The sequence below is a fragment of the Rattus norvegicus genome, chromosome 17 (assembly GCF_036323735.1).
Source record: "Rattus norvegicus strain BN/NHsdMcwi chromosome 17, GRCr8, whole genome shotgun sequence".
NCBI classification, from domain to species: domain Eukaryota; kingdom Metazoa; phylum Chordata; class Mammalia; order Rodentia; family Muridae; genus Rattus; species Rattus norvegicus.
Genome location: NC_086035.1, coordinates 71,672,670 through 71,689,423, shown reverse-complemented (window position 1 = coordinate 71,689,423; position 16,754 = coordinate 71,672,670). Strand labels below are relative to the sequence as shown.

At 46.3% G+C, this 16,754-nt stretch overlaps 1 protein-coding gene across 6 annotated transcripts in view; it reads right to left on the bottom strand.

Annotated features, from left to right (window-relative positions):
* Positions 1-16,754, bottom strand: part of Fbh1 (F-box DNA helicase 1) — a 38,081-nt gene that overhangs the window by 8,008 nt on the left and 13,319 nt on the right. For 3 of the 6 annotated variants that reach the window (XM_039095537.2, XM_039095536.2, XM_039095534.2), the window contains 13 exons: positions 13,041-13,171; positions 12,814-12,949; positions 11,817-12,007; positions 9,438-9,530; positions 8,635-8,729; positions 6,855-7,023; positions 6,012-6,234; positions 5,243-5,330; positions 5,062-5,148; positions 4,319-4,455; positions 1,923-2,022; positions 1,709-1,830; positions 23-98 (listed from right to left, as the gene is read on the bottom strand). In XM_039095537.2, coding sequence (XP_038951465.1) covers positions 23-98; positions 1,709-1,830; positions 1,923-2,022; positions 4,319-4,455; positions 5,062-5,148; positions 5,243-5,330; positions 6,012-6,234; positions 6,855-7,023; positions 8,635-8,729; positions 9,438-9,530; positions 11,817-12,007; positions 12,814-12,949; positions 13,041-13,171 — 1,648 coding nt within the window. Of the gene's footprint in view, positions 1-22; positions 1,008-1,708; positions 1,831-1,922; positions 2,023-4,318; positions 4,456-5,061; positions 5,149-5,242; positions 5,331-6,011; positions 6,235-6,854; positions 7,024-8,634; positions 8,730-9,437; positions 9,531-11,816; positions 12,008-12,813; positions 12,950-13,040; positions 13,172-16,047; positions 16,638-16,754 lie in introns of those variants that run through there. The other 3 variants (NM_001106119.1, XM_063276238.1, XM_063276239.1) reach the window with 2 other exon arrangements.

Sequence of the window (16,754 nt, the reverse complement as noted above, 5' to 3'; positions counted from 1 at the left end):
GGCCCCGCCAACCCTCACTCACGTTTCCTCCGTTCTTCCTCTGGTTGAAGAAGAGTCCAAATGTCAATGATTCTGTCCAATCCAAATGATTTAATCCCCTGAAAAAAGTTTGCAGTGGAATTGTTGTTTTGCTTGCTTTTCATTAAAATAAGACAAATCCAGAGATAAGATCTTGAAATGGGACGATTTCTAGGAAACAGATCTCAAATATGGCCACAGCACAGAGAGCGAGCACGAACAGCCATTGCCTCAAACTCTACCACTGCTGTAAGAGCCGAGCTGTGTGCTGTTTGCTCATCAATGCAGAGGCAGGCTCACAGCATCTAGAACAGACACACTGACAGCAGGGCTGGCAGGCAGACACTCACCGCTGTGTGTATGAGAAGCAGCAGGGTGTCTACTGGCCTAGCTCTTCTGTAATCTAAAACCGCTTCCCGACCGAGCCATGTTGGCCTGTCCTACCTAAGAACCTCCTGCTTGTACTGACTGTGTTGTGTCTAGCACTCGGACACCCATGCCCAGCCCAGGAGACAGCTGTGACGAGGGCTCCTTTCCTAACGAGGTCTCACCTTCGGTGAAGGTCAGATCTCATGCTAACAGTGCACACTGTAATTTACATCACGTGTGTGGTTTAGCACCATGACATGTGTCACAGGTAGAAGTGGATGTAGAAGAGGAAGAACGACACACTCCATTTCCAACAAGGATGATATTCCAAAATCACTACATCTTTCAACCATGAAAATGGCTGAACTGTGACTACTAGCTGAAATGAGAGGCGTCAGTACAGTGAACAAATAAACTGACATGCTGAGTGAAAAGAAAAGTATTTTTATGTGTACCATAACAGCAATAATTTAAACTTACACTCTTTTTTTTTTTAATTTATTTATTTATTATATATAAGTACACTGTAGCTGTCTTCAGACACACCAGAAGAGGCATCTGATCTCTTTACAGATGGTTGTGAGCCACCATGTGGTTGCTGGGACTTGAACTCAGGACCTCTGGAAGAACAGTCAGTGCTCTTAACCGCTGAGCCATCTCTCCAGCCCTAAACTTACACTCTTATAAGGGCAAAGACAAAAACAACTAGCAAAAATATTTTTAGGTTCCTCTTTTGGTGCCAAAATTTCTATGCAATATTTACTTCAAAACAAAAGAAAAAGATATTTTACCTGAGTACCTAACACATAGTAGGCCCTCAAAAATTTTTCCAGAAACATCCTTTACTCATGTAACTTCCAAGTTAAACACAGCACAAACGTCATTTAATTTTAGCTGTCTGTGAGACGGGCAAGGGCATGGCACTATTTATCTGGAGATGATGGTGAGGCACACAGAGGTGGCTGCCCCGGCATTCATGTTAGCTACAGAGCCAGAGAGAGAGCCCAGGCAGCGACTCTGTGTTCTCAGGTAACTGGTGCTGCCCAACTGTGTTTACACTGACGGTCAACACAGTCAGAAGACCCCCGGGGCCAGAAGCCTCCCTTGCACAGTCAAATATAAGGAGAGTTCTCTTTCACTGCCTGGGGCACCCACAGGACTATTTCAACAGCAGAGTGTCCTGTCAGTGTGGCTCAGAGAAGAATCTAAAACCCAAAGGGTTTCCTCTGCAGGCGACCCTACTGAGGTTAGCTCTTTCCTGGCCTGGCCTCTACTGTTCCTGTGCACAGCATTCATTTACATTACCAACAAATGTACTCACGCCGATCAAATGTATCCGTGCAGGCGATTCTCCTTCTGTCACCCGGACGGCCTCGTCAAACACATTGGCATTGGTCCGAGACAGCAGAGCCACTTGTCCCTTTACATCACCTCTTATGCCACCTTGAGGAGAAAGCACAGAGTCCATGCAAATCAATGTGTAGACCATAAGTAGCTTTGGTGGGGAAAGGCAGAAGAACAACGGAGATCCTTACTCTGATGGTTCCCTCCAACCAGCGTCTTTTTCCTGACTCTCTTGCAGACATCCAAAATGGTAGCTCCCACATAGGCTATTTCCACACCAAACCTAAAGCTCTGTTGGAGAGATGACACAACAAAAGCAGTTAGCCACCTGCCCAGAGATATGTGAGCACACTTCTGTCACTGCCAACAGCGTCCAGGAGAAAGACATGGGAACCGGATAGGCAGGAGCCTAATGAGTGAAAGCTGCTGCCTCCATCAGCAGCAGCAGCTTCTCCTTTTAAAGACTTCTATTATTTTTAATGAGGGGTGTGTGTGTGTGTGTGTGTGTGTGTGTGTGTGTGTGTGTGTGTGTGTGTGTGTGTGTGTGTTAAACCACAAGGGCAGTAGACCCTCCTGGAGCTGGCATTACAGGTGGCTGTGACCTAACACGGGCGCTAGAATTGGAACTGGGGTTTCCTGCAAGAGCAGCAAGCACTCTTCACCTCTGAGCCATCTTTCTAGCCCCGCTGTCATGATTTTCTACCTACAAACCCTGGAACGGTTTATCATCCACCACACACACACACACCCACACCCACACCCACACCCACACCCACACCCACACCCACACACACACCCACACAAAATCAGCATTTCCGTTCCTTACCACTGTTTTCTGCTTCACTTGACACTGAACTTCTTGTCTCACCTATGTGACCCCTGACTTCTGTTCTCACACTCAATTCTGTCTCCCTCTGTCAGATTAACCTTGCTCAAACACTTTAACTGTTTTCTTGCGGTGAAGAGAAATGTAATACAGAGACAAGGAAATGCCCTGCTCCAAGGATCATCCACTCTCTGGACAATGTCTCTCTGCAGTGATCCTCTAACAGCAGCTGCTAACTTCATTTAAGAAAATCTCCCCTCGCTGGAGAGATGGCTCAGTGGTAAAGAGCACTGATTGCTTTTCCAGAGGTCCTGAGTTCAAATCCCAGTTGGCTCACAACCATCTGTAATGAGATCTGATGTCCTCTTCTGGTGTGTCTGAAGACAGCGACACATCATGTTAAAGAAATCTGTAGTTGGGGATTTAGCTCAGTGGTAGAGCGCTTGCCTAGGAAGCGCAAGGCCCTGGGTTCGGTCCCCAGCTCCGGAAAAAAAAGAACCAAAAAAAAAAAAAAAAAAAAAAAAAAAAGAAATCTGTAACAGAAAGAAAAAGAAAGAAAATACCTTTTCAAGGCACATCTTGTGAGTTTTAAATTATGCAAAGGTGAAGAGAGGACAGATTTTCGTCCTTGTCTCCAAGTCCTCTTCCAAAATCAATTTATCACCTCTGCTTGTTACATGAGGATTTTTAGGCTGTGGATACAGAGCACACACAGTGCCTGTTTGACAAGCATAGGCCTTGGTTTCATTCCCCAATACCACAAAAAGAAAAATCAAAGCACTTGAAGTCAGGTGTGGTGGTGCATGCCCATAATCCTTAGCACTCAAGAGGTTGAGGCTGGAGGATTGTGGGTTCAAGGCCAATCTGGGAGGGAGACATACATACGTACCTAACACTAACACACACACACACACACACACACACAGGTCCTCTTTGAAAACAAAAGCCACCGTGGACAGCTGCCACGTTTCTCTGCCTTGCCCATGCTGCCCCTATCTCTCTCTCACCTACACATGCTCCTATTCTTCAACACTCAGCCCAAGACCACATTTTCTTTCTGCTGGAAAGATTCCAATCTTCCCAAATTACATTACCCATTTCTCTTCCCAAGCGTGCATAATATAAAGCAGGGTATACCTTAGTGCATGGCAGCAATGCTGCCTACTTCATCAACAACGCCTACATCTACAGCATGAACCATATCACACAGCCAACCAACAGGAGGAGAACAGGACTTTGCTGCCATAACCTATCCAGAGTGAACTGTGATCAAGCTATCTGTAAAACAAACATCCATACATGACTGGAAAAGAAGCAGCCTTATGCTCACTCCTATGTAACGCAAGGGGAGAAACGAATCGCTCTACATCACGCATCTCTGTGTGGCCGTTGCAGCAGAGGCATCTGAGTGCACCCAGTTACATCACGTATTGGTAAGGCATAACCTGGAAACCGTCCATGCCCTGCCTAAACCTGAGGAAAAGAACTCGACGAGTCTCAGCACACAGAATAGACCTACTTGACCAGGACTTCTAAAACTCTCAGTGCCCTCAAGTCAAGGTTCTGTCTGATCACACAATCCGAGGTAAGGCGGCAGAAGCTACAGGGATGTGGATGACCCATGGCTCTAGCTGTGACAATATACTATTCACTTGTTTATGGCAAATGAGATATGCCTTCCAGTCTGACACAGTCAGACCAGGAAGGGAAACAGAATGCTTGCCTATTGCTCTGGGCCTGAGGAGCAGTAGGAGCTCTTACCTGTGTGAGATAGAAGACGTGAGTGTGGGGGACTGTGAACAGGGCATTCACTGCACCTCGGAAGGTATAGATCTGTTGGTGGGGGTCTCCTACAAAGATCTTCCCGCATGGCTGAGACAGAACTATGTTCATGATAGCTGCAACCAATAGGAGGAAACGTGAGAACTGTCAGGTAACAATCCACACAGCAGATACCACACTAAAGAAACAAAACAAACTTAAACTAAGCCAGCCCAGGGCAGACAATAAAATTTTCTTTTCCTACATGGCAGGCTTTCTATAAAAGGACAAATTTTATCATGGGCATAGTAATGGTATCTGGTCCTAGGGATGCAGATTACTTTTATTCCTGGGTGATTTATTTTAAGAAAATATATAAGCAAATAAAACTTTCCGTTCTAATATTATAACGTCTCCAAAATACCTAGAAAGTTAAATTTTGAATACTGTCTATATTCTCTATCAGTCTACGAGGACCACCCTTTGTCACTCAGCACGAGGCTAGATGCTCAGCATCGTAAGAGCGACCTCGGTAAGCCCTGGAGGAAGAATGTAAATCTACCTCAGGGGCGGGAACAGACAGCCGTTGGAATTTTGGGTCTGATTTCTGAGAGACTAAGAATCATTTGCTCCTCTTCTGTATCACAAATAAGAATAACTTATTTCATATATATGTCCTCTTACATAATCATGATGCTGTTTGTATGCATTTGAGACTACTGATGTCCTGAATAGTTTATCACCTGGGGTACAGTCCTGGGCCTCATCCACAAAGATGGCGTCAAAAGAGGCAAGCAAAGGTTTGCTCAGCTGCCAGAGTTTCAAATAGCCTGGAAGAAGTTGTAACCAGGAGTCACAATCCATAAGCAAAGCAGTCCCCACAGACTCGGGAAGTGTCTAGGACACACACGGGGAACTGCCTACCGTCATGTGTCATTTGGTATGCCTCTTCTTTGCATTCCCCCAGCTTCCTCATGTTGTCCCAGAGTCGGCTTGCTTCAAGAACACCATTCTAAAAAGGAAGTGACACAGGAACCCAAAGTTTAAGACCCTGGAAGAGACAGTACCCTAAGACCACACTTCTGCTTCCACAGTGAGGTGGGAGCAAAGACATCACCCTCGAACACAGAGAGGCCCACCCCTTTCAGTGCTCTCTAGAGTTTCAACCCTGAGATCTCGAGTGCTCAGAGGGTGAGAGGCTGAGGCCCCAGCAGGCACAGCAGAGCAAAGATCAAAGACCCAACTGTATTTATAGACTTACTACTGACAATCCCTAAGTTAAGGAAGAGATTTTCTTTTACGAGCAAAATCTGTATAGAACCATAACCAAAAAAACTGAAAAGGGATTTCCAATCACTGAATAAGATCTGAGCTCTTACAACCTATGGGCGAGTCCTTTCTGCCTTCTCACCTGGTAACGGGAAAACTAAGGTGCATGATACAGTATACACTTGTCTGTATCGGAGCACAAGGGAGGCTGCTGACGCAGGAGACACAATCAGAAACCCAGTGGGGCTGTTATGAGAGTTAAGGGAGATGGATGCAGCGCTCCTTCAGGAGCAGATGCCACATGATCCCCAGTTGTCATGAAAGACACGTGTCTCGCCCACCTGTGACTTCTAGACGTGGTTCTGAGGAAATGAAAGACAAAGATCACAACAGGGCCCTCATTCTGAATACACTGGAGACTCACCAGCTTCTCACTCTGTTCAACCATGACTCTCTGTCCTTGGCTATTCTTGCACCAAATGGGCACATGATCGATAGTAAGCTCTTCATCAGCTGATGCAAAGAAGTTTTCTAATGTCTTACACACTAACTTGGCCCTTATGAATCCACCTTTTCCTTCAGCAAGGACAGAGTTGACCATGAAGGGTGTCAGCTTGAAGAGATTGAGCTTCTTCTTCAGCTGGTACCTGTCATGAACAGCACACCCCAGTGAATGACATGGCTCTTGCAGACACTGTGCTATGCACCACATCCCTCCTCCTTAACCACAGGGCGATTCCAGGCATCATATCCAGGAGAGATGGTTTCACAAGTCACATCTGAACTGGGATGGCCTGCCCTAAACCGTCATGCACTCACAAGCGACAGCCCAGAGTATATAACTAGTATACAATCAGTCACAACAGATGCTATTGGTTATGGTATGGTTCATGCTCCAAACAGTCCCTCCCCCACCCGATAAGATACGCACAGTTCTTTCTACCTTCATGTCCATAAAGACTCAGATACATGGTGGTTTCCCCATTCACCCTCCCTAGGAATGCCTAAAATCTTCAGAATTTTGACAATATTAAATCTCCATGCCTCATTCCAGAGAAACAAGAATGCCTCCTCAGTGAAATAGCTATGTGTGAACAAGTGCTTTTACAGTGAGAAGTGTGGGTCCTCTAAGCTCTTCTTCTATCTCCTGCTTGTACATGGAGAGAACAGCGGGACACTTTCTCATGCTGTGCAGGAAGTATGAGCCTAATGACGTCACATGGAAACAGTGACCAGGTGACATGACACCAGCACTTGCGATGCTCACTTCCGCCCGACGTGACTGTAGGCCATGGAGTGGAAGGTTTTGCAGATGACGTTGCTGGGGAAGACAAGCTCTGCCTGCTTGGCGATGCTCTTGTTGAAGGTGACATACAGAAACCTGCTCTGAGACCACTTCTCAGCATACTTGACCAGGGTAGACGTCTTCCCGGTGCCTGTGGAAGCCAAGAGAAAAGAGCGTGACCCTCTGATTAGGTAAACATGCACCAGGACCCCCAGTCAGGTCTTTCTGGGCACGTCCTTCCTCTGACTGAAGAGCAGAATTGATTTCAATATTGATTAAAGTCGTGTCTTGAAAGGAGTGGGAGACCTCACGTGAGATTAAGGTGGGCTGGGATCCTGGCTCTGGCCAGGCAGGAAAGGACTAGCCACTTGATCTCATGCCTTGTTCTGTTAGTTTGTAAGGACAAAGTAACCAAGGTTCCCAGGAGCAAGTACTCAGTTACAGCTGGATGTTGCTGCACTCATGGTAAACATGTCTCTGAAGCAACAACGTCATGCACTGGGGACTCAAGGATTGTTCTGATCCACTCTGAGCTCCACCCGTTCTACCTTTCCACTGCCCATCTGATCACTCAGCTAATCAACTTGTATTTCTCTAATAAATATCTCCTGAGTACTTTTCATGGTCACCAATGTGCCAAGCATTGAGAAATAATAAACAGATTACAATCTAGTTAGAAATAAACACCAATGCAGGGTGAAACCAGGCAACAAAGTGACAGTATAAAGATAGCACAGAGTATTTGAAGAAGAGGAGGAGGAGGGGGAGGAAGAGGAGGAGTAGGAACTAAAAACAAAACACTCTCATGTGTAAGTGAGAATCTGAGACCTTGACTCCTCCTTCCTAGTCTAACAGGGCTGCTTGAAGATCCCCATGAACAGGTAGACACACAGGTATTACAGAAAAGGACATGTGCTGGCTACTGTTACTGTACGGTTAACAGGTACAGTCAACTAACAGATTAGCCACATTAAGAATTCAGCAATCTATTTGGGATTCAAGTGTTTAAAAGGCCTTCATCAGAGAGACAGAAATGCTGAGAATCAACACAGCATGGGACAGAAAGAAAGGAGGAGAAATGGGGCAGGGAAGAGAAGGAGGCATCCTGGAGAGACAGCATCCTTTGATTCTGGTCTGCCACTTGCTTATTTAATCTAAAGTAAATCTGTCTGAACGTCAATGTCTTAAAAGATAAGACCATCTAAGCAACCTCGCAGAACACTGCACCATTGTAGGCCACTGTAGGTGTTTAATACATGTTGCTAGCCAGACACTGAAGTAGAAAAACAGCAGGAAGGGGTTATAGCTAGAGAAAGTAACACAAGCAGAAGTTCAGAGAAGACTCTAAATTATTTCTGCACACTCCAAGATCAGGCAGGACACGAGTGACTCCATGTTTAGGAAAGCAGGCTAAACCAAAAAGAGACCTCCAAGATATCACCTATAAACTAAGGAATACTGAACCCAGTTAAGCAGAGAAAACAACCTGCCTCTTCAGAAGACACTGCTGAATGAGAACGTACAACGGTAAATGAGGGACTCACCCTCCCCGACAGACTCCATAAAACAATGTCTAGAAACGACCTGCCTACATAGGAATCCAGTGCAGACAGGCAGTGGTAATGGCTGGCTGCTTTGGAGACTAACTAAAGCCATTCCATGACAGATCAAGGTCAGAGTGCTATAGAAGGGGGAGGGATGGGGACATACAGCAGAGCAGGAAGAAACAGCTACATCATGAACCTGACAGGAGCTCCCTTACCTGCAAATGCCATAATTTTTACCACCTGGAGAGGCTCCATCTTATGGTTCAGAATCAGCTGCTGTTCATGTGTTAGTTGGATAGATGTTTTCTTGCTATAATCATTACAGAAGAAAAATTAGAAAAATAGAGAGGAATTAAAAAACCAAGGGATGGCCAGTCCAAATACCAAACAAGCAAACTGAATACACAACAGTAGACCCCCAATACGCCCTCCTGAGTGGGCTGAATGTTCTGAAACTAGATTAAGATGCTACTGTACAGCTCAGTACATCTACTGAAACCACGAGACTCCAAATGGGTGAAATTTGCACAATGTAAACCGTGCCTCAGGAAAGTGATCAAAGCAAACACCTCTTGTCTTCACACAAGGAGTCAAGAAAGGAAGTGAAGCCAGTGTGTTCGTGTCTGTAATCCCAACACTTAGGAGGTCGAGGCAAGAGGAGTGCAAAGTTTTTGAGTTCAAGACCAGCTTGGGCCACACACTGAGTCTTGTCTCAAAAAGGAACAGAAGGGCAAGTACACACCACACACAACACACATCCACACAGCACACACCCACGCACAGCACACACCCACGCACAGCACACACCCACACAGCATACCCACACAGCACACAACCACACACAACACACACCCACGCACAGCACACACCCACGCACAGCACACACCCACACAGCACACACCCCACACAGCACACACCCCACACAGCACACACCCCACACAGCACACACCCCACACAGCACATACCCACACAGCACACAACCACACACGGCACACACCCACACACAGCAGATACGTACCCTGGCCAGACAGACGGCTCCTCTGTAACTTTGGTGGCCTGAGTACAGGAATTCTCCTGAAGATATAGGCAATAGAAAATGTTGTAGTGAATCCTAATGGGGGAAAAAAGCAGATTTAGAGACTTCCAAATGTAAGTCATCATCCATCTCATTTTCCCTCGATGCATTTCAACTCCTTACTATTTCCAACAAAGAATATTCCTATTACATTTCATCGAAAAAAAATGGAAAGGAAAAAATTTCAGTCTCTACAGCTGAGAAAAGCACTTCTGAGAGTCCCAGTTCAGAGAAACATGCACCATCACTATATGTAATGCCACACAAAGGAGACCAGGACATGCTTTTGAGGGAACAAGGGTACCATCTGTGGCCACAGAGACAAGCAGTCAAAACAGCAGAAGCTGCTGGAAAGCAGGCACCAATACCACTTCTGGGCATTTGAACTCTACCTAAACAACACACCCTTACTGCCAAACTAAGCCATTTGTCTGAACCTCAGCTGCTCTCCTACAGAGTTCTTATGCTGTGGCATTGGTTTCGAAGCATGAATAAAATTCCCCTTTAAAGGTTCCAAAGGAAACCATGGCTATTGAGAAAAGAACACCAAAGACAAGATGTCAGAACAGCCAAAGGAGGACAAGGATGGTGAAACCCAGTCAATAGAGGCACAAGATATAAGCCCAGTCCACCACAAACTGCAAACCACTCGTGCATTCTGAGTTCACCCTCAGCACTGAGAACACTAATTCCCCAAACAAGTGTTCTGCTGCACTCCAGAGCGGGGAGGGCTGACCTCAAAGCATTGCTCTTTTTGATGAAAAAAGATGCATTTAGTAACATTTCAGGGTCTGGACAAGCAACCAGATCAACATACCACACTACTATGAACTGAACTGGGTCCCCTTAAAATTCAAAGGCTGAATCCCTAATTCCAAGCATGACTGTTGGAAGAAAGGAAGGAAGGAGAGAATGAAGATTCAGCAGTGACAAGGCCATGGGTGTGACCCACTAGAACTCCCGACTGTAGGAGAAGAGACATCACCAGGTGCTCTGCATCCCTGTCCCCATCTCTCTCTTGTGAGGAGGAGAAGGTGACTCACCAGAACCCAATCTTCCCTACCTTGTTCTTGGATCTCCAGCCTCTAAAAGGACAAGAAAATAAATGCCTGTCGCTTAAGCCACGTGGCCTGTGGTACTTTTACGGTGTATACACTTGCTTATGATGGCACTGCTCTTCATGTGACCATGGTCTTGGTGGGATCTTACCTGGAGCTTCTTGCCCAGGGCCTCAATGCCATGGAGAGGGCTACAACATAATCCAGCTAAGAACCTAAAAAAATCTTGGGATAAAGCAATAGCCATTGCTGGAGAACAGGGAGGGCTCTGCACTACCTTTCCAAGGAGGACAGGGTCACTGCCATGTTACTCTCAGGGCTCACTAACCCCGGGGGCCAGTCTTCTCCTGGGTTTGTGCTTCTCTCTCTAGGACTGGCTGCATGACAACTGCCTGTCTCAGCACTTCAGAGGAGAGGGCAGGCCATTCCACACATACCACCCACACTTGGGACTTTAAAGATCCTCCCCTGGTCCCCAGACAGAGCTCATAATCTTGCACTCGTCTCTCCCATATTCAATGAATGCCTGCCACACTGGGCTCTTTCCTGGTACTTATCAAATTCTTTACAACTCTGGGTCCTTACATTATCTACTCCTTCTCTTAAAATGCTTCTTCCCATATCTCCAAATGGAGGCTCCTCCTTGACATTCAGACTTCTGCAAACTCTTTGCTCATGCCATCCAAACACTGTCCCCCACATCCCGCCCAGTGCTCTACTCCACGTCTGCTACTGCACACATCATTCCCTAAGTGCTCCCTCCCACGCTTGCTTACGTACTGTTTTCTTGCACTAGGTAAGTTCCTTGATTAGTATTTCCATAGCGGACTCTCTTGTGCCTGGACAATTCCCAGCTCACTCAGTGCTAAACATGCATCCCTCTGAAAACTGACCTCCGCATATGTTATCAATGTCAGTACAACTCTGAATTAGCAACCAACACTCTAGACCTTATCACATTAAGATAGTCGGTCAGATTCCCATAATCCTATAGTCTGCTCCAAAAGTAGGCAAGGAAGAAAGGACATGTTGATGCTTTCTGAGGAAGATGCAGCCAGGTGTGAAAAAGGAAAGCATTTCCCCTTCACCTATGGCTTCAACACTGATCCGAGAAGACAGAAGCTAGGTGAAGAAATCTTAGTTGGCTGGCATAATGTTCACAAAGCGCTTGGAACTGCATTTCCACAGCCCAGTCCCTGTGGGAGAATGGAGAAGCCAGGCCTTGTGAGGTTACTGTAGCATCTCCCTTCCTACAGGATGTTACCTGTTGCTGATGTTAATCCCCTTCTCCCTCATGGCATAGAGGAGCACAGCTATGCAGTATAAGGTCTCGGTGACGTCTGGCATGGTCACTGTGGACCTGGGTCTCCTGAGGCAGAAGAGCAGGTGCTGGATGTCGTTCACACAGCTGGAGAGGAGCACCATGGCGGCCACCAAGGCCCAGACGTTAATGCCCTTCAAAGAGAGGTACAGCATAGGAGGAGAAGCCCAAACCCAGCAGCCACAGTCAGGACTACGAAGGAAACCAGTCAACATTCCCAGCTCATTTCACTGTGTATCTGTAGTAAAACCTTTAATCTCTCTGCCCCTTTCAAATTACCCAATATGTCAGTAAAAGTAGTGCCGCCTTGAGGGCTAGAGAGATGGCACTTGCTGCTCATGTAAAAGACCCTGGTTTAGTTCCCAGCACCAACATGGCAGCCACAATGGCCTGTAACTTCAGTTCCATGGGATCTCTTCTAAATTTCACAAACTCCCACACGCATGTGGTATACAAATGGATTCTTAGATACACATCCACATTAAAATATATAAGTATACATATTGGTAGGGTTGGGAGTGATGTTTTTGTTGCTATAGAGACAGGGTTTCTCTGTGTAGCTCTGACTATCCTAAAACTCAATCTGGAGGCTGGCCTTGACTCAGAGATCTACTGGCCCTGCCTCCACCTCTTGAGTGCTGGCATTGAAGGTGTGAACTACCATTGGGCTATCTTATAGAGTAAACCTATCACTCAAAGTGATCAGAGGCTAGATAACTAGTGTTCAGGAAAATTTCAGAGGTTCCTCAACAGAATGGACTAAATGTTTCTTAAAATTCCTTCCAAATGAATGAAGCTACAAATAAGGCCTCTTATTTCTACATAAGAGATTCAATCAAAAAACTTGAAAATAATCTTTAACTAATTTTAATCACTAACACAGTGAAAAATGATGGCGCCATTTCCCAGAGCACTCCTCACCACGTCTCAGTTCACATACCCCAGCAGCTGCATAGAGGTCAGGTAGTTGTTGACGCATGCACGCCTCAGCCTCCAAAAGTAGAGGGTGATCCCTCAGGCTCCATAGCACCCTCTCAGGGTCCACACTTGGGGAGCACTTGGTGGTGGCTGTGTATCTGTAAAATACTCAAGAGATGAGTCCAGAAGGAAGACAACTCTGAGAAAGGACTTTGAAAACCGTTTCCCAGACGAGAGGACAACACTCACCGTATGAGGTTCAGCACACACAAGTCCGAATCCTTTTCTATGCCGTGGCTGGAGAGAATGCCGTCCACTTTGCTGACAGCCTGCTCTTCGTTGATCAAGTACCGATGATACAGCTTCTTCCAAGGAATGAACTAAAATAACATACATGCCATGATTCTCACCGAGACTGGACTGCCAACACAGAAAACCTACCACAAGTACAAAACCTTCTAACCCAAGCACAGGAGTACTTAATCCTCCCCATCCAAATCTGGACAGACCCAGGAGAAACACGGCAGGAACCTCAGCTGGGAGACAGGACAACTGGGCCTTGGTCTTGGCTCTAACACAAATGTCCCAGGAGCTGGGGAAAGCTAGTGCTTCAGTTCCTTATCTGCAGCACCGGGTGAGCAAGTTCCAAAAGCTGTACCGACTGTAAGTCAACAATGGTCACATAACACAAAGGAAGGCATTATGGAATGATAGCGCTTCACAGTGACATTTCCACCAAGATTGATACCAGAGCAAGTAACTGCATTCATCATACGAATGCAGTTACACAAGAAAGGAAGAAAGAGAGCAGATGTGTAAGGAGATGTTGCATTTAACCAGCACTACAAACTAATGGGCCTAACAGACCATATGGATGCGCCGTCCAACAGCCGCAAACCCATACTCATCCCAAGCCACAGTACACTGGATCATTTATTGGGTTGTGAAGCAGTCACTCAATGATGGCTCAAGTTTACCATGAATCTTTGCAGTAACAACAGGAGGACACTACACATCAAGGCAGCAGGAAAGCTGAGCTACCACAACTTAAATCAGGCACTCTGCTCTAGAGGAAAGGTGTCGCCGTGTAGCCTAGGCTGGGCTTGAACTCAGAATCCTTCTACCACCACCTCCCGGGTACTGGGATACAGGCATGTATCAGTGCATCTGCCTACACAGTGGACTCTTAGAATATTCACGGTCAAAGAGGAAATCATAAAGCACCTTAAGACAAGTAAAAACAAAGACACAATGTGGCAAAGCTTACAAGACACTGTAAAAAACAGTTACCAGCAAGCTCAGCTAAGATGCTTCTTTTTAAAACAGAAAGGAATAGAGCACTCAGTAGAGTATTGTGGTTGAGCTCATTTGCCTAGAATGTGCAAGGCACAGGTTCAATCCCTAGCACTTAAAGAAAAGACCTGAAAAGAACAGACTACTTTCATACCTTAAAGAGAAAAAAGAAGAAAAAAAGGAACTAAAGTCAAAATCAGCAGAAGAAAGGAAATTACAAAGACCAGAGCAGACATGGGCACAAAAGTGCATCTCTGTAATCAGGCTGGGCAGGCAAAAGCAGGAGGATGGACGATCTGAAGCTACCCACAGCTAGACCAACTAAGAAAAACAAAAGGACATTAAAATGAATGCCACAGAAGTGAAAGAACTATGAATGGCAAAGATGGATGAATTCCTAGAAACACACATCCTACCAAGCCTCAGCAATAGAAGCAGAGTGTCAGAAAGACATCGAGTGAAGGAACAGAATCAAAGCTCAAAACTTGCATCAGAGAGAAGCCCAGGACCAGATGGCTTCAGTGGGGAATCCTACAGAACGTTTAACGAACAATCAACACCAGCATGCCTCAGACTCTGCCAAAAGACTGCAGAGGAGGGAAAACTGCCAAATTCCTTTGTGAAGAATGTTATGGTAGTGAGGCCAGCACTGCCATAACATGAGAGTGAGACAGTGAGACACAGACGCTACAAGAACCTGCAGGCCGTGGACTGTGGCGGACTACTGAAAATACCCTGCTGTAGTCGATGACCAGAATGACATCACTATGACATCAAGCTTGGATACGGTCCCAAGAAATCTTTGTAAGCAAACCCTTCCTTCTCCCCACCCCACCATGCTCAGCCCATACAAGAGTTTGCCATTGACAGACATAGTGTAAGGAAGCAGGGCTCACACCTAAACTCATAAAGACACTGTTCTGAAATCAGGAATTAGACGCCACAATGGAAAGCTAGTGACATTTCTCCCAATGGAAAGCTAGTGACATTTCTCCCGACCTCTTTTGTACTCAGAAGAAAACTTAGCTTTCCTCTTTCAGGCTGTATGAAGCTCAGGGTATGGGTGCCTGAGATCTGAGGGAGGTTAGCGTGAAGCCTGTACTTGGCAGCTGGCAGCTGCCACTATGCTGCAAAATAACACAACAATTGTACCACAAATACTACTGATAGTGTTCGGGTCACCACGCGAAAAAGAGAAAGGAAATTCAAGAGTCATGAATGTGCCAAGAAATGTCCAAAGGATGGTCTCAAGACTAAGCTTCCCATAAACAGCATCATACCGAGAAGGCACAAACTATGACGATTATCAAGACCCAGACAAAGTAAGAGAATACGGTAATTCTACAGGGAGCAGACACCTGTCTCCCCGACAGACAGAGTCTGAGCAAAAGTACTTTTCTAGCATGATTAGGCAAAAACGGAGAAGGCAGGAGAACAGGCAGTCACTCTGCCCAGTTTGTGCACAGAAAACGCACGTATTAAGTTAGTCAAACAGGGAAATGAAAGGCATGGAAGAGAATGGGTTACTAAACCAAATGCAGTAACACAATTACTCTAAGGGAGGGAGGCATAAGATGCTGAAATGCAGAGAGGAAGTGATGGACCTCGACGAGACAGGATGAGAAGACATGGTTGTACAGTAAGAAGTCTTGAAGAACAGGTAAGATGGTAATGTGTGTACAGTGACCTTAATCTAAGTGATTACACCACTTGGTGCCAAACACATGCAGTCTATGGTCGGGGCACAGCAAATCACGTGCTTCAGATAAAAGCAGAGATGTGAGAAGGAAGGAAGGAAGGGTTCTGGAAGACTTGGTAGGGAAACCTGGATGGCCCCAGATGCCTGGGAAGTCTGTACTTTATTCATGAAGCAAACAGAAACCGCCCTTTGCAAAGGCCCTCTCCCAGGAGTCTGCATTAAGTGAGGCTATGGTAGGCTGTGAGGACTGAGCACTTAGCTTACCAGCGGGTCATTGACTATTTCCCTCCACAGGTGGCACACCAGGCTGAGGTTCCAGTAGAGGTCCTCCACTGGCAGGAAAGCAAAGATGTGCCTCAGGACTTCACTTGGCAGCCTGCAGATGTGGCTGGGCACTTCCTGGCAAGGCAACGTTCCAAGAAGCCCATAGTATGAATCAGGCAAGGGATCAGGACCAATGTCCTCAATGTCTTGGGCAGCTTCTCCATGTACTGGAGAGCTCTGTGACAAACCATCCTCTGCTCCTTGCCTGACCTCCCTAAGCCTTGCACACGATGGGAACAAACGATGGCGTGGCGTCTTCTTAGTAACCCCATCCCACTGGCCGCTCTCTGTGGCTTCCTCCAAGGAACGAGGCCGCTTCCTGGCGGGCTGAGCAGATCCTGGTGAGCCCAGCCTCACTTCTCCATTTTCCACCTGAGGCAGAGAACAACTGCTCTCGGCAGGAAAAATCATATCATTCTCAGAGTCCTGACAGCTGTCCTGGCCAACAGAATTGCTTTTGGCCATGTCATTGGTACAATGCTGGTGGCTAGCTAGGAAGAACTCAGAAATGTATCTCTGACATCCTCGACCTGTAGAGAGAACCCAAAACAGAACAGAAGGAAAAAATTCAGTGGCCGCTGACCCACTGTAGCCCGGAGTAATACGATCTAAGTATCTATGCCAACAGAGAGGAGTGCCTGTGCTCA